At 38.4% G+C, this 19,041-nt stretch overlaps 1 protein-coding gene across 1 annotated transcript in view; it reads left to right on the top strand.

Moving 5' to 3' along the window:
* LOC136826074 (nephrin-like) overlaps positions 1 to 19,041 on the top strand; it is a 113,904-nt gene that overhangs the window by 14,634 nt on the left and 80,229 nt on the right. The window contains exon 4 of the mRNA XM_067082989.1: positions 6,865 to 6,976. Within this exon, the coding sequence (XP_066939090.1) occupies positions 6,865 to 6,976 (112 nt within the window). The remainder of the gene's footprint in view (positions 1 to 6,864; positions 6,977 to 19,041) is intronic.

The raw sequence follows: 19,041 nt of genomic DNA, 5'->3' as shown, positions 1-19,041 counted from the left end.
TCTACCCTCTCAAACAATTGTTTCATAGTGCTTCAGCTGCTTTGAGGTTTTCCTCCTGTTACACCTTTCAAACCTCCTGTACTCAGTTTCCGTTTTAGGTGTGAATGACCTCATAGGTCCCAGCGCTTGGCCTTTGGCCTAAATTCTATATTCTATTCCCAATAGGACCTAGAAAATGCCACTTTGTTCGTTGTCACCGTGGCCCGCAGGCAGGGCAACTGAGGGTCATACAACGGAGGCTAGAAGTCAAATTAGATCTAAAAAGTTCTCTGGTTTCTTGTGGAAATCGGCACTGACTCTATCTAGGAGGTCACACACACACCGACCTTTCGCCTTATCAGCTTTAGTAATGTAAGGGGCGCCCTTAATTGGGGCAAAGGCCTTACGTAAAATTCTTGAGAAGTCATTGACGTCGACCCTTCGACGACTTAAATCATAAGCAATACCGTGAACTACAATTTTGTCCTCTATTTTCAGATTATTATAAACTTGCCCAATGTCGGGTTACTCTGTGGGATTATTGAATTTCAGGCCCAGTCTCAAGATGCATCGTTCATCGCTAGCCAGATGCCTAGATGCCACGATAATTACATTAGCATCGCTTCCCCGAACGCTCCACTCAGGGCCTCGTATTAGACGCCGTCATTTGTTTTACAGTGCATTACTACGCTCACTAGAACTGCTACCGGACTCGATTATGTATAAATGTCAAAGTCCTACATAGCACTTCTGAGAGAACACTTAGAAATTCACCAGGCTTCTTTTCTGATTCTACAAAATATTTATCCTACAGCGTTGTCAGCGTGGCTCTAATAATATTTCCTTTAGAACCAAAGCTACAGGCTATTTCATTTCTCAGCTGCCCTAGTCGTGAGAGAACAAGGACTCTACCTGTCCCTCAGAGGGGGGGAAGGCTAGTGCCGTCAGTGCAGCTCACGGGGTGCACTGTAGTCATTGCTTAAGGTTCTTTGCAACGTCCCTTCGGCCCCTAGCTGCAAACCCTTTCATTCCTTTGACTGTGCCTCCGTTCATATTCTCTTTCTTCCATCTGACTTTCCACCCTCTCTAACAATTATTTCATGGTGCAACTGCTTTGAGGTTTTCCTCCTGTTACCCCTTTCGAACCTTCTTACTGACTGTCAGTTACCCTTTCAGCGCTGAATGACCTCATAGATTCCAGCGCTTGGCCTTTGGCCTAAATTCTATATCCCAGTTCCATAGTCATGCTTCAACATAAGAGCCTTTAAAAGTGATTTCTCGAAGTCGAAAACGGCGGGTCTCAGATGACCAGAAGTCCTAAAGTTTTTCGTGGACATTATAGGCTATGAATTCGAAGATTCGTGGACGTGGAGAGATAATTGTTTAAAATCGATCCAAATGGGGGAAGGTCTGAAGGCGGACTGTTTGTCCTCCCCCGGGCTATGGGGAGGTTTCCAGAGTACAGACGAAATTCAAGAAACGTCACTTGAAATGCATGACACTAATTAAAATGTGGTTCAGTTATAAAAAATGTCAAAGGAAATTCTGTCAACAACAGCCAGTCACTGTTTTTAAAAAAAGTTCTACGGGCAATGTTGTAATGCAAATAAAGCAGAACTATAAAGGAATATATATATATATATATATATATATATATATATATATATATATATATATATATATATATGTGTGTGTGTGTGTGTGTGTGTGTGTGTGTGTGTGTGTGTGTGTGTGTGTGAGTGTGTATGTGTGTATGCATATATATGCATAACAGAAGGAACCACATTAATACTATCGTTTAGTAAAACGAAATGGATTTGTAAAATTATTTACGAGCTTAAATTTGTCGTCCAACCTTCTGTGGTCTTGAGGAAGGACGAAAGCTGTAAGGTCTGTTGTATATATCTTTATAATGCATTTCGTCTTTCTAAACAAGAGTATTACTGTGGTTCCTTCTGTTGATAGCTGAGAAGCACGATCCGCTGTTTTTATATTTCATATATATGTATGTATATATATATGTATTATAAGCAGATGTCTAGGGTCATCATGGGATTTCCTGTGGGTCCAGATTTGGCAAATGTTTTTGGGTGTCAAAAGAAGCTCTCTTTATCTGCGAAACTACAGTAGCTTTCTCTGGTCTTGGTTCAAATTTTACAGACTGTCTTTATCATTTTAAACTCAACAGAATTTTTGCATTTTTGCGTAGAGCCTCTTGTACCTTCAAATTGGTTTTATTTTGCCTAGTGACGTCAAGTTCCTCAGATAACGTTTTCAGTAAAACTGCTGTGCTAAACTTTTCCCTGAGAAATTTATCAAAATATTCTTGAATAACTAAGTTTCAACAGAAAGTTCCTTCGCCTGCTAAACTTAAACTTTACACTTCTCTGTCTTTTACGAATGATGTCAAGTTCTAAACAAGTAATACAAATTATTGTCTTATTATTATTATTATTCAGAAGATGAAACCTCTTCACAGGGAACAAGTCCACCGAAGGGGTCATTGACTTGAAATTCAAGCTTCCAAAGAATATTAAAATGTTCATTAGGACGAAGTAAGAGGACGTAAAGGGAAAAACAGAAAGAAGAGATCCCACTTATTAAAAAAGAAAAAAAAATAGACTAATAAATTAATAAATAGGTAAAAATGTATTATGCGTTCTTTGTTGGTTTATAATTGCGAAGACTTGTGGATGTTCCACCAAAAGAATGCTAGACGTGCGAATTGTCTCGCAACATGGTGCCAGCCACAGAGCAGGCTGTACTTTGAGTAAGAAGGGGTTTTCCATCTTTAGGGAATTTGATTTTCAAATCTTAGAGTCCACTCGCTAAATCCTCGAGTCTTCACTTATGACAAAACTGATTCCAACACTTAACGATCGGTCTTCTTCTTCTTCTTCTTCTTCTTCTTCTTCTTCTTCTTTTCTTCTTCTTCTTCTTCTTCTTCTTCTTCTTCCCACTGCTCTGAGATTGAAATGTTCCCTTGCTGTTCTTGGTCACTCAGTAGCCACACTCTAAGGTTTTGCGTTGGTTTTAGTTTATCTTTATGTTTTTAGTTCATATATCATATCTAATTTCATGGTACTGTGTAAGGATAAGCCATTTTTATCGATATTGGCTGCTGTAATTTTTGTATTTTAACCCTGATGATGAAGGCAAGCTTCGAAATGGTGATCAGAAATAAGCGTGATTATGCGTCGCTTCCTTTTCTTCCTTTTATATACATACACATACAGATGCGTATATATACGTACTAGCTGACCAACCCGGCGCTGCCCGGCATAATTGAATGACAACCGATAAATCTCTCTCTCTCTCTCTCTCTCTCTCTCTCTCTCTCTCTCTCTCTCTCTCACTTTTTCCCTCTTTCTCCTCCTGAATTCTCTCTCTCTCTCTCTCTCTTCTCCCTAACACCTCTTCTGCTCTCTCTCTCTCTCTCTCTCTCTCTCTCTCTCTCTCTCTCTCTCTCTCTCTCTCTCTCTCTCTCTCTCTCTCCTCTCTCTCTCTCTCTCTCTCCTAACACCTTCTTCTCTCTCTCTCTCTCTCTCTCTCTCTCTCTCTCTCTCTCTCTCTCTCTCTCTCTCTCTCTCTCTCTCACCCCCAACCCCGTTGGTGCTGTTGATGTCTTACTCCCACAGTATTCTTTTCCAGATAGTAAGTCATATGTATGATAAATTCGTAAATTTACTAAGTCTGTGGTCAGCACCAGCCCCGTTTCAGGGAAGCCCTTCCCTGCCCCACTTTGGTGCCCACAGTGCTGATTTCTAGACGGTAAGTCATATGTATACCAAGTTTGGTTGAAATTGCTCAATGCGTTTCAGAGTTATTGTGGCACATACACACACACACACACACTCATACATCCATTTATACATGTATATTATACATAAATATATATATATATATATATATATATATATATATATATATATATATATATATATATATATATATATATATATATACATGCATGCACACACACACACACACACACACTCAGGCTTTACCCTGCCGCCCATGTTCATAGTGCTCGATTCACTTCGTACGCGACACCCCAATTTGATATCACCTGAGTCCTACTATGCGAGTTGTTTGCATGAACCCCCCCCTCTCTCTCTCTCTCTCTCTCTCTCTCTCTCTCTCTCTCTCTCTCTCTCTCTCTCTCTCCCCAGTTACGACGCGAGTGTCAGGTCGAAGCGCCAAGGCGAGAGCGAGATATCCATGTGCAGAAGTCTCACAGTAGAGCTCTTTTTGAAATAATGGTCATTCCAACAAAACTCTTCACTTACTGGACCCAGTGATGTTGCTTGTATTATCATGTTGTCGAATCATGAAACGCGGGCAGCGCAATCATGCGCCATTTGCATTGTGGCGATGTTTACATTCTGGACTTTATGAGCCGATTGACTTTTACCTAAATCCTTTCTGTCAATAGTTGCTATATAAGTAAAATTGCAAAACTGAAGAAGACTACCGCAGCCCGGTTCGCGCCAGTCGCCGACTGGGATATTTGCTGCCTGTTCTCTTATGTTTTTGTTTATATTTATGTTCTCTTTTTATGTTTATGATATTTACTTTTTGGCTTTCATCCCTAAGGGGTTGGTACGAAACATGGCGCGGTAGGGTTTTGCAGTTTTACCAATAAATCATAATCTCTAGATACTGTACATTTTTTGGAAATGTACAAAACAAAGTTAACAACTGCAGCTTCTGTTTATGAATAAATGCAGTCAATTTAAATGAAGTAAAGCTGTGATTTTGGTAGTTACGGACACTGCTTCTGCTTATTCCAGAGCTTTATTTTAAGAGTGTACCCTTCTAGGACCTTCATTCCCACTGCTCGACGGATGAATAAACTGGACTTTATTTCCACTCGTGAAATTCACGATTTCGACTTTGCAATTTTTTAACAGGTCGACAAATGTGACGCAACTGGGCAAACACCTGTTTCTCGATGCGGCTGTTTGCCGTTACTGCTGTTACCTTTAATAATGTATTGAAGTTTCTTATAGGTAAAAACCACAGGATATGATACGGATGTGGGTATGGGAATGGTATGGTATGGGTATGAGTATGGAATGGACATGGGTATAGGTAGGGGTATGGGAATGGTATGTATGGTATGGGTACGGATATGGGTATGATTATGGAATGGACATGGGTATAGGTAGGGGTATGGTAAGGATATGGGTATGGGTATTGGTATGGTACGGATATGGGTATGGTACAGGTATTGGTATGGGTATCGGTATGGGTATGGGTATGACACAGATATGGTTATGGATATGGATATGATGAGTATGAATTGGACATGGGTATAGGTAGGGGTATGGTAAGGATATGGGTGTGGGTATGGGTATAGGTATTGGTATGGTACAAATATGGGTATGGTACATGTATGGGTATGGAACGGCTATGGGTATGGGTATGATACAGATATGGGTATGAGTATGGAAGGGACATGGGTATAGGTACGGGTATGGTAAGGATATGGGTATGGGTAAAGGTATTGGTATCGTACAGATATGGGTATGGGTGTGGGTATGGTACGGGTATAGGTATGGGTATGGAACGGCTATGGGTATGGGTATGAGTATGGAATAGACATGGGTATGGTAAGGATATGGGTATGGGTATAGGTATTGGTATGGGTATGGTACAGGTATAGGTATCGGTATGGGTATAGGTATGGATATGGGCATGGAACGGCTATGGGTATGGGTATGATACAGGTATGAGTATGTGTATGGATATGGTACGGATATTGGAACTAGCATGAAGAGGCAGCAAGTAACGACAAACAGCCGTATCAAGAATTAGCTGTTTCCAGGTTCTCGTTACATTTGTCGACTAGTTATTAACAACCAGCAAATTCTAAAGTTGTGACTTTCACGAGTGAAAACGAAGTCGGTTCTTATTCATCCATCGCGCAGTGAAAATGAAGATCCGAGCAACGTGCACCAGTCTCGTAAGCCTGGATGAATATGTGACGGTTTGCATTCAGCCTCAACGAACGTTTACCGCCAGGCAGAAGCTGCCTTAGGTGTCGTGCATTATCAGCGGCTTCTACCGAAAATGAAACAGGCATAGAGTAATCTTGGCGTCGTCTACCGAAAAACTCGCGTATTATTCATAGCCAAGTGTAGCCTAACAGGATTGAAAGGCCAGGGCGCTACCGATTGACCCGGATAAACACATACACACACACATATATATAATATACATATATATATATAATACAGTATATAGATTGCGTGTGTCTGTATTTTTGCATTTACCCATTTTTATTTGAAGCTGTCTACTCGGAGGGTATTACATGTCCGAATCTCTGCCAGGCATCAGGTTATCCATAGCCAAGTGTAATCTAACAGGATTGAAACCCCAGTCTTTGAAATGAAAGGTCAGGGCGCTACCAGTTGACCCAAAAAAAACACATACAAATTTATATACATATATATATATATTATATATATACATATATATATATATATATATATATATATATATATATATATATATATATATATATATATATATATATATATATATATATATATGTGTGTGTGTGTGTACATATATATAATACAGTATATAGATTGCGTGTGTGTGTGTGTATTTTTGTATTTACCCTTTTCCTTTGAAACGGTTTACTGGGAGGGCATTACCTATCCGAATCTCTGCCGGGCATCAGGGTAAGAACTGATCCTTCCAAACGCACAGTGTTGTCACAGAGACGTCTAGTCTTCCTTGTTCCAGATGTAGAGATTCGAATCAAAACTCCCGTTTGCTTTCAGGCAGAAATGTCTAAAACCTAATGGCTTTTGCTTGATGAATCATCAGAGACCTTATATTACTCCTCCTCCAACCTAATACTGTTCCTCGCAGAGCCGCCAGGCCCTCCCTCGTGGGAGACGGATCTCGGGAGAGAAGTCGTGTCGGGGGCGACCCTGGACCTCTCCTGCAGCAGCGTCGGAGGCACGCCCCCACCCACACTCAGGTCAGTGGTCCAACTGCTGCTGTTTCCTATCTTTAATACGAAAATGATCTGTATATTAAGTTTATCATAAATTGACGTGCAAATTCTAGTGTATTATCATATTAAATGATAACAGATTTGTTTTTTGATATAGTTTCTGGAACTAAATCATAACTCCGAGGTTTGGTACTGAAGGAAGATAGTGTATATGTGTCACTTTGCGTTTTAGAATTACAGAATCATTATATAATCAGAAGAGAAACATAGCTGAGGGAATGTTTACAAATAAAGAGAAATTGAAGCTCTGCAAATATCTCACCAAAGTCGTTGAATACTCTTTCCTCCTAGATGAGAGATGCAGCTTTGTAAGAAATGAAATACCAAAAATGTTCGACCAGTTGTTATCAGTTACCCAGTTTTATAAATACTAATAATATTCCCTATCTTTTAAAGCTGCTTTTTCGTGGGTTTCATGTCTTCCATTGATGTATTATGAAACTTATCAGAAATGCTTGCAAATGCTTGAAAGACTTCCTTCTACAAAGTTTATAATGTATTCATATACGTGGTTACTTTCTCTCTCTCTCTCTCTCTCTCTCTCTCTCTCTCTATATATATATATATATATATATATATATATATATATATATATATATATATATATATATATATATATATATAGATATATATTTATATATATATATATATATTTATATATACACATATATATATATATATATATATATATATATATATATATATATATATATAGAGAGAGAGAGAGAGAGAGAGAGAGAGAGAGAGAGAGAGAGAAATAAACAAACTTAGTATATGTTATGTACGCAGGGAGCGATCACTTCCAAATATTTGCATACGTGTCGGAAAAATAATTTGACCCCGTGGGTTTGCAAATTATTCCCGAGGTACAGTGAGTTGGATATTAAGCGAAATTTGTGGCTTAATACTTGTGAATATAAAAAATGTCACCATATATGTGATAAAATATATGTGTACAAATGTATAAATATATTAATAGATCCCTGATATTTAAAGGCAATAATATGAAGACATTCTGACGTCCGTAGCAGGGCTCGAACCCGCGTGTGGAGAGGATCAGAAAGAGGTCACGTTACCAACCTGACCACGAGAATCTGCTATAGCAGTCAGGATTTCTTCTTGTTCTTCCACTTAAATCTCGGATTTTGTAGTGACAAAAAATATATATATATATATATATATATATATATATATATATATATATATATATATATATATATATATATATATATATATATATACTCGTATATATATATTTTTTTTTTGAACGGTGCTGATGATATCTCGGGTAGTGCCGTCAGTGCACCTCATGCAGTGCACTGTAGGCATTACTTAAGGTCTTTTCAGCGTCCCTTGGGCCCCTAGCTGCAACCCCCTTTCATTCCTTTCACTGTACCTCCGTTTATATTGCCTTTCCCCCAAATGACTTTCCACCCTCTCTAACAATTGCTCCACAGTGCAACTGCGAGGCTCTCCTCCTGTTACCCTTTCAGATGTTTTAACTGACAATTTCCCTTTCAGCGCTGAATGACCTTATAGGTCCCAGCGCTTGGTCTTTGGCCTGAATTCCGTAGCCTGTTCCACAGTAGCATCAGAGTGGCATTGTCATTGGCGTGATGATCGGACCATTTGTTTAGAATTCTCGTGTCCTTCTCGACCTGGGCTTTGGAGAAACGGTTCTCATTACAGTTACTTGGGACTGTTATGTCCAGAAGCCATTCCCGTAGCTCGCTCCTGGAGCAGCTCATTTTGGTTCAATATGCCGCGTTCGCATGGCTGTTCATTTAATTATAATAATTGTATGCCCAGTTAAAGGGGAGGCGTGTTTTCCTGTATAACATGTCAAAAATTGGGTAGATGAAATTTAAACGGCTTCTTAGTCTATACTCTCTGCAGAACAGCCTTTGCTCACACAGCTGAGTGTGGAAACAACGCAGAAACTCACGCGCCCACACCCACCCACGCATGCACGCCCGAAAGTAAATTTGCGATAAGTCGACCCAGTTTGGTTCCATCGTGTTGTTTCCATGTACGCGTTCTCCCTGACTGGGCGCAGTTTCTCTCTCTCTCTCTCTCTCTCTCTCTCTCTCTCTCTCTCTCTCTCTCTCCCCCTGCATCGCAGCTGTGTTTTCCTTCTCTCTGTCTCTTCGTGTTTTTCATTCTGTGGTAGTGTTGGTAATACCGAGGAAAAAAACAGCCGGCCATGACATGAAAGGATCAAAATAGAGCAGCTTCCATCTCCGAGTATTTTCATCCTGTTCCGTTAGCTATGGAAGTCACTTTAATATATATATATATATATATATATATATATATATATATATATATATATATATATATATATATATATATATATATATATCCCATTAATGATAGATTCACTATGCCCTGCGCCCAAAGGGTACTATACATTTTATAAAGAAAAACTTACCTAGAATCGGATTCGAACCGATTCCACATTATCTTGATCTCATGTGACACTTAACTGATGTATTCAGTTATCGAGAGAAGAATCAATGTTGACTGTCTCAGCACTCGGCGTGCATAGTGTTCCTGTACTCGCTTATTAGGCCATAAATAAGTTACGGACATAAAATTCACAATACCTTAGGAATAACACGTACGGAAAAAATGTATTTGATATAAAAATCCTTTTTGCTGTTGACAAACTCTTTCTTCTTTCTAACTACGGAAGGAAAATGGGAAAACATCATTGCTGAACTTCGTTCCTAAAACTTAGCACCGAGATGATGGTTCGGGTAAATTTTTAATGAGGTGACGATAAAAACTGTGAAAGCGCAGTCAAACCCTGGATGATAAAAATGGCTGGACCTTAAAACAAAATTTTATACGCTTTTGGGACACAGTAATCAATTGAGAGTCATTCTAAGTGCCTTTCAACATTCGTATAAGATATACAAGGCATACGAAGCAGTGATGAATAAGAGAACGATGAGAGTCTTAACCAGATGACCTACCAGATTCATGTTGAAAGTCAAGGTCCCACACGTTTACAAGGACGACTACAAAAACTCAACAGTCATATCAAATATGTCCTCCTTGTAACGCCACAACACTATCAACTCATCAGTTAATCATTGTTGATGGAGGGTGGTACAATGTACATTCAGTAGGGCTTATATTCAGACGCGTAACTTTGCAATGGCCGATGTTTGTAGCCCTTCGCTGTGTCCATTAAGAACGACGGGTGTGTATGCATCCCCCAACCCTCCAACCACCCAGCACCGACCATCGACCAGGGCAAAATGCCGCATATGACGACCGCCGTGGCTACCACAAAGTCGTTTTAGACAGGACTTGACGCCTGCTGCGGTCGTGTTCAGCGTTCAGAGCACAAAGGGCCGCATTGTCGCGTTCAGACAGGTCTACCTACTCTTCCCGTCGCTGACTCGGCTCTTCGGAACAATGGGGCCGCAGTTCAGCTTTCATTTTAGTGTTGCTTTGTGGAAATGCGATTGGAAGCTGAGATCATTCTGTTCCAGCCGTGTCTCGAGGAAAAGTGGTCTGGAGAAAGTGCTTGTCTTCTAACAGCTGAGATAAAAAAAAAAAGTAATTAGATGGAGATGAGGATATTTGTCCCTTTTCAAAGTCGTTTTGAATAAGACTCATGAGATCTGAAACGAATCGTGATCACTCAGTTGTTTCATTCCTTTTACTGTACGTCCGATCATATTCTCTTTCTTCCATCTTGCTGTCCACCCTCTCTTAATATTTGTTTCATAGTGCAGCTGCTTTGAGGTTTTCCTTTCTACTCCCAAATTTACGCTTCAGCGCCGAATGACCTCATAGGTCCCAGCGTTTGGCCTTTGGCCTAAATTCTATATTCTATTCCATTCCACAAATATATTCAGTGACCCGGGTTCGGTCCCGCTGTGAGTCGGAAAATTACTTCTTTGAAACACGTTCCCATGTGTTCATTTCCATCATATCTCACAGTGAAGGGGTCAGCCAAATGAAATGTTTGCATTTCATTTCACTGGTGGGTCGGGAAGTTGGGTAACATTCGCTGTCGTGCTGGGCGGTAGGCACCTGGCCGGGAAAAACGTCAGGTACGGAGGACTTAGGCTCCATCCTGATTCCAACTTCTTTTATGTCCTGTGCGGATGAATTGGTAATGCCCTGGACTCTTCACTTGAAAGGATGTGGATCAGAAATTTACACACACACACACACACACGTATGTATATATGTGTGTGTATGTATGTAGGTGTGTTAGGGAGAAAAATAAAACACGGGAATTATCCGGACCATTTTCGCTCTTAGCATCTGAAGGAAATCTTCAAGACAGCTGATGCATATTAGTAAAAATTTACAATGTAGTGCAAGAGTAACAGTACAAACGAAGTCAGGGGCATTGTAGGCATTACTAGTTCCTCGTTGGACGAGTCGGTAGAGTTCTCGGCTAGCACTCTGCTAGTCCCGAGTTCGAGTCTCCGGCCGGCCAACGAAGAATTAGAGGAATGTATTTATGGTGATAGAAATTCATTTCTCGGTATAATGTGGTTCGGATTCCATAATAAGCTGTAGGTCCCGTTGCTAGGTAACCAATTGGTTCTTAGCCAAGTAAAATAAGTCTAATCCTTGGGGCCAGCCCTCTCTAGGAGAACTGTTAATCAGCTCAGTGGTCTGGTTAAACTAAGGTATACTTTTTTTGTAGGCATTACTTGAGGTTCTTTGCAGCGTCCCTTCGGCCTGTAACTGCAACCCCTTTTGTTCCTTTTCCTGGACCTCTGTTCATATCCTTTCTCCCATCTTACTTTCCACCCGCACTAACAATTGACTCATAGTGCAGCTGCAAGGTTGTCCTCTGGTTTCATCTTTGTAACCTTTTACTCTCAATTTCCTTTCAGCACTGAATGACCACATAGGTCCCAACACTTCGGCCTAAATTTTATATTCTATTCTAGTACAAACAAAGGCTGAAAAAGTATTCTCACATAGTAAGTGAAAAAAAATTCCTTCATGTCTGTGGTCAGCTTTCAGTTTACACAAGGGCTGACACCTTTGCTGGAAACCCAAGATAAACCACTTTCCTTGAAATCCAGACATTTTACATATTTCACTTGATGTGTGTATATATCGAGTGTATGCTTTCCTTGGCTGATATTCATATTCTTAAGAAGTTTTCTTTTGCAAAACTTGATTTAATAGTGTTTCGAGTATATTATTGGCAACTGCTATCATTTTAGCCACTGCCCAATTGATATCCCGTAGGAAGGGTAGGGCCATCAGTGCATCTCACTCGGTGCACTGTAGGTATTGCTTTAGGTTCTTTGCAGCGTCCCTTGGGCCCCTAGCTGCAATTCCTTTCATTTCTTTTCCTGTGCCTCCGTTCATATTCTCTTTCTTCCGTCTTACTTCCCTCTACCCTCTCCTAACAATTGTTTCATAGTGCAAAAGGTTTTCCTCCTGTCACACCTTTCAAACCTTTTTATTGTTAATTTCCGTTTCAGTGCTGAATGACCTCATAGGTCCCAGCGCTTGGCCTTTGGATTAAACTCTGTATTCCGTTCTGTACCATCTGATAGCATGTAACATACTGGAAACATTATTGAGTCAAGTTACATAAAATACAGCTTTTGCAAGAATATGAATATCAGCCAAGGGAATGATCAACTCAATATATTCATATCAAAAAGAAATAGGTAAGTTGTGTAGATTTTAACGAAGATATTTTATCCTGGGCCCAGAGCACAGGTGTGAGCACCACCCACACCCCTAGATAAAAGAGATAAATGGATGGAGTGACTGACTTATTATGCTAATGAGTTTATATAATAAGTCAGTCACTCCATCCATTTATCTCTTTTATCTATGGGGGGGGGGTGCAAACACCTGCGCTCTGAGCCCAGGATAAAATATCTTCCTTAAAATCTACACAACTTACATATTTCTTTTTGATATGAATACATCGAGTTGATCATTCCCTTGGCTGATATTCATAATCTTGCAAAAGCTGTATTTTATGAAACTTGACCCAAAAATGTTTCCAGTATATTACGTGCTATCAGTTGGAACAGAACGGAATACAGAGTTTAATCCAAAGGTCAAGCGCTGGGACCTATGAGGTCATTCAGCACTGAAACGGAAATTAACAGTAAAATGGTTTGAAAGGTGTGACAGGAGGAAAACCTTTTGCACTATGAAACAGTTGTTAGGAGAGGGTAGAGGGAAGTAAGATGGAAGAAAGAGAATATGAACGGAGGCACAGGAAAACAAATGAAAGGAATTGCAGCTAGGGGCCCAAGGGACGCTGCTCCTCTCTTTTTTCCCCTCCTGTCAGGTGAGAAAAGCTTTTTTCCAACCGGCTGTATGTTCGTTCGTGCTACCACTCAAGCATATATATTTTAAATTTCTGCTACTATGTATCAGTCCTTCTTGAAGATGTCGTAGAAATACTATTGGCGAAACCGGTCTGGAATTGTTTCCAATGTTTTGTTTTCTCTGTGGGACAAATGCATATCATTGCAGACATTATTTGTTCCTTATTCATAAAAGGGGCACAGCTCTCGGTAATTCAGTGCATTTCCCCTTTAACGTCAGTTATCTCCAACAATATCAGTTTTAAAACCATTTTCTACCCTATCCCCATTCATTTCTAGTTTCAGTCCGTAACTAACTCATTTACCTTTGAACCACACACGCGAGCAAAACGGTCTCCAGGATACTGTCTGCACTTTATTCTCCTTCTTGTTTGTATATCTCTCTGTAAATTATTTGCTCATCAGTATATTTAGATTCTGCCTAGTTTGTAATCTCCTTTTAATCAGTCGTCGCTTTCGTGTAAATTTGAATACTCGGTTGTTTTGTTTTTTGTTTGTATATTTTGATTTGCTTTGTTTTACCGTGTACATTGACTTTATATTATTGCGGACATCCATTTTTGACGTGAGAGCCCATTTAAGTTTCATACTGAGATTTATATTAGGTTAACCGTTGTAGTTTTCCTACTGTATCGCTTTATTTTCTATCATTTTCTTAGATAACTTAGACAAGAAATGATGTGAATCCCTGAAACTTCTGCTGTGCCTCTGTGTTTGTGGACGCCAAATGATAATGTCTGCTGTGTTATCTCGTCTTCTGGCTATCCTATTCCCTATACACTATTTTTATATATAATATACATATAAATATACCTATACACTATATAAGTACTGTATATATATTATAAAATCCACGTCAGAAGGTGAGTGAAAACCGGGACTTGGAACAAGTACTTTCGTAGTTTATTCTACATTTTCAAGGTCACACTGAATACAAAAGAAGTTGACAGAGATTTGTATTCAAAAACAGAATGGGGGCAGTTACAGTTTGTTAATCTGGGCAGCATGTTCTTTAAACAAAAAGAGACAGGGACAAAGGATCAAGGGATAATCCAGGGTGGAGATTAACATTCCTGGTGGACATGGCTTCAATAAACACAGTTTCCGGCAGATTCCTTTTCCGATGGTCGTTGACCGTGTAGACTATCGTTGACTTATCCCAGTTCATCGCATGGCCTGTCTTAAGCTAATGATCCGCAATGCTATTACTTAATAATTTCTGGCAGACTATATATATATATATATATATATATATATATATATATATATATATATATATATATATATATATATATATATATATATTTATATATATATAGAGTGTATATGTATGTATTATATATATAAAAATATACATATATCATATATATATTCTCACGTCTTGTAATCATATCCTATTGGTTCCTACGAGAGTCATCCACACAACGGCTAGCTTTCTAGAATGCACGGCGCCGAGTTGTAAGCAAGCTGGGGCCAGCATAAAGAAGACGAGCAGCTTGGGAGAGGCCCAACAAGAATAACATGACGCCGAGAGACTGATATAGTTACAGAACACACCTTCCTCTGGATTTTTTTTTCTCTGTAGTTGGACTTCACTGAGCAATTATTTCCATTATATAGTTAGCACCGAGTTCTTTCGGTTCCTCTCCTTGTCTTTGATTATCAAGTCTTATTTATGGCAGCTCCGTTTCTCAGTCTCAGATATTTACAGTCTGTCAACTTCCAAAGATATCCTAATTACGTATCAGTCCGTTTCAGATATTTACAGTCTGTCAACTTCCAAAGATGTCTTAATTGCGTATCAGTCCGTTCCAGGACTCCAAGAGCTGTTTTGGAATTCACCCAAAATCATCCCACTCTAACACTGCAATATACGAATTTAATTTCGTATATTGTAGTTTGACATGCATTTATGAGATGCATAGCGCAAATACTCTCCTCCATAGCAAAGTTAAAATAGAAAAACACTCGCAGAATTTCGTATAGCATCCTGATATACCTGTAAATCAGAGTAATGTTTGGTTATACAGTGACATGGAACACTGTTGTATGAGCTCAAGTCTTGTATAGTGGATATTCAGCTGACATTTGCCGATGTCTGGAGGAGCATATGGAGTTTCCTTACATGATCTGCCCAGAGGTCCTTCATTCCTCACACCGTTGGACTGTGGAACAGCCTCCCAGAGGCTGTCGTTCAATTGGAACTTCAGAAGTTCAAGTGAAAATGCAATGCATTACTACCCCTAATACTATTCTCCTTGCATTTTGATACGTTTTTATCTATTTATCTATTTACTAATTTTTTTCTTTTTCTTTTTTGATAAGTGGGATCTCTTCTATCTGTAATTCCATTTACTTCCTCTTACTCTTCCTAGTGAACGCCTTAATATTCTTTGGAAGCCCCTTGAATTTCAAGTCAATGGCTCCTGTGGGCTTGTTCCATATGAACAGGTTTCATCTTCTGAATAATGATTATAATAATTTTATTGTGTCAAAAAAAAAAGTATATCTTAGTTTAACCAGACCACTGAGGAGCTGATTAACAGCTCTCCTAGAGAGGGCTGGCCCGAAGATTAGATTTATTTTACGTGGCTAAGAACCAATTGGTTACCTAGCAACGGGACCTACAGCTTATTGTGGAATCCGAACCACATTATGACGAGAAATGACTTTCTATCACCAGAAATAAATTCCTCTAATTCTTCACTGGCCGGTCGGAGAGTCGAACGCTGGGCCAACAGCGTGCTAGCCGAGAGCTCTACCTACCCCTCCAATGAAGAACTGTTTTCGCTCGATATACAGCTACCTCTTCAAGATCTTGAATCAAATGCCTAGGCATTTCGTATCTCAAATATCATGAAGTTGCATTTACACAATCTTTGGATTGTGGCATACATATGTACTTAATGGAGGCAGACATTTCCTGTGTCTGTGAATTGTTGCTGAATAGCAGTGGGAATAAGTCGGTCCTGGTGACAGCTGTGACTTTCCTGTAGTTAGGACAAAACTGAATTGCCCGCAGTTGGGTACAGTTAACTTCCTGTTGATGTGCTTGAATTTATAATGACATCTGTTGATGCGCTTTTGAATTTCTAATGACATCTGTTGATGCGCTTGATGAATTTATAATAACATCTGTTGATGTGCTTGAATTGCTAATGACATCTGTTGATGTGTTTGAATTTATAATATCTGTTTATGTGCTTGAATTTCTGATGACAACTGTTGATGTGCTTGAATTTCTAATGACATCTGTTGATGCGCTTGAATTTATAATGACATCTGTTGATGTGCTTGAAATTATAATGACATCTGTTGATGTGCTTGAATTTCTAATGACATCTGTTGATGTGCTTGAATTTATAATGACATCTCCATGTGGCAAGGAAAGGTGCCGCACTCGTCAGGGAATCTTTTAGGATTCTGGAATTTGGGATTCGGGCGTCCTTAGCCGTTCCTTTCAGGCTAAATACTGATAATTCCCCTGATTGCCTCGTCTGGTTTCTGCTCTTCCTTCCCTCTCCTGTCTTTCTCCTCTCCCTCTTTCGTGTGTTTCACCTTATCTTATTTTTTATTTCCTATATAATATATATATACATATATATACACACATGCACATGTGTATATATATATAATGATTTTTAATAACCACAATGCCCTCTTACCTTCTGGGCTCACCTGATATTATGCTTAATTCACCCATTCTGAGACTTTTTCATCCGACCATCAGCTGTTTTATGTATGTATGTATATATATATATATATATATATATATATATATATATATATATATATATATATATATATATATATATGTATGTGTGTGTGTGTGTGTGTGTGTGTGTCACAAACACACACACACACATATATATATATATAATATATATATATATATATATATATATATATATATATATATATATATATATATATATATATATATTACATATAAGGACCAACCACTTCCAGTATTTCACCACGACCATTAGCATCCATTGCTCAATCTTCCTGGATTCCACTGATCGTCATGATCTTACTCTTACTCATAAAAAAATAAATAAATAAATATATATATATATATATATATATATATATATATATATATTTATATTTATATTTATATTTATATTTATCTTCATATATTATAGACTCATGGATTTTTGTCACTAATGCCTGGACAATTTTATATACTCACAAGTCATGCCACAAACATCGTTGAATATGAAATTTCTTGGGAATAACTGACACCCAAAGGGAATCATAATTGATAAGCATTTCTGCCCCAACCAGCAATCGTTGTTTCTAATCCAGGCTCAGATTCAGTTATAATTCCCTTTTGGGGGGGGGGAGTTATTCCTATGGTATAGTGCATTCCATACTAAAAGATATTTACGGTTTATGTATACTTTTATATAGGTGTATATGTATATATATACATATATGTAATATATTAAAATTTTTGAAAATCACAAAAAATAAAAATAGAAGAAAATCATTTTAGAAATTAAAAAATAAGATAATGCTGGTAATAAAAAATGAAGAAGATAGAAATATCGCTTAGTATAGAAAATAAATATATGATCTGAAATTATTACAAATAGTACTAAAGTAGATAACAATAAAAGAAATAATTAAATTAATAATTAGAGAGAAAAATTATGAAAATGAGAGAAAGACATAAAATACACGATAGAAAATGACAGAAGAGATAACGGCTCTTAAGAAATTATAGAAGATAGAAATACAGATAATAGAATGGAAGCAGATATGACGAAAATATGAAAAAGTAAATTTCGAGATGAAAATAAAGTTTAAAAAATAATCAGAAACATAATGAAAACTTAGTAAAATTTAGAAGTTTCCCCAGTGCTTGGTGAAACATACGGGAACCTCAGGCAGAAAGCGGACCGCCTTCAGCCCAAAGACACAAGAGGTAGAAAGCATTGAACAAGTATATCTTAGTGTAACCAGACCACTGAAGCTGATTAACAGCTCTCCTAGAGAGGGCTGGCCCGAAGGATTAGATTTATTTTACGTGGCTAACAACCAATTGGTTACCTAGCAACGAGACCTACAGCTTATTGTGGAATCCGAACCACATTGTGGCGAGGAATGAATTTCCATCGCCAGAAATAAATTCCTCTTATTCTTCATTGGCCGGTCGGAGATTCGAACTCGCGGCCAACAGAATGGTAGCTGAGAACGGAACCCGCTCGCCCAACGAGGAACTAAATAGGAAGGCGTTTGGACAAAGAATGCAAAAAAGACTGCGAAGTGAATTTATCAAGATAAAATACTGAAGATATTACATGCGATTTAGGTTACGGGTTCTTATTTGTAATTTCAACTAAGCCAACTGCATTATCTATAGCGTCGCCTATTAAAACCTTTAAAAAATTCAGTAACCATTTGCCAGCAACAGTATGACGTAATAAAGGCGCTCATATATGCAGCAATGAAATTTCCATATGAATTTAATTTCACGGCTCATTATAGGAATTCCTTGGCTGAGCTGACAAAGGGTAAAGCAATACATATAACTAAACCGGGTAAGTCCAATACCATAGTAATTAAGGATAAAGAATTGTATGTAACAAAAATGGGAGAACTGTTAAGTGACAATAATACTTACATAAAACTAAACAAGAACCCCTTAGAAGAAGTAATGAAACCTTTCAATAGTAA

Source organism: Macrobrachium rosenbergii, chromosome 40, assembly GCF_040412425.1.
Source record: "Macrobrachium rosenbergii isolate ZJJX-2024 chromosome 40, ASM4041242v1, whole genome shotgun sequence".
Classification (NCBI taxonomy): Eukaryota; Metazoa; Arthropoda; class Malacostraca; order Decapoda; family Palaemonidae; genus Macrobrachium; species Macrobrachium rosenbergii.
Note: the sequence above shows the minus strand (reverse complement) of the source record. Positions and strands in the feature narration are given on the sequence as shown.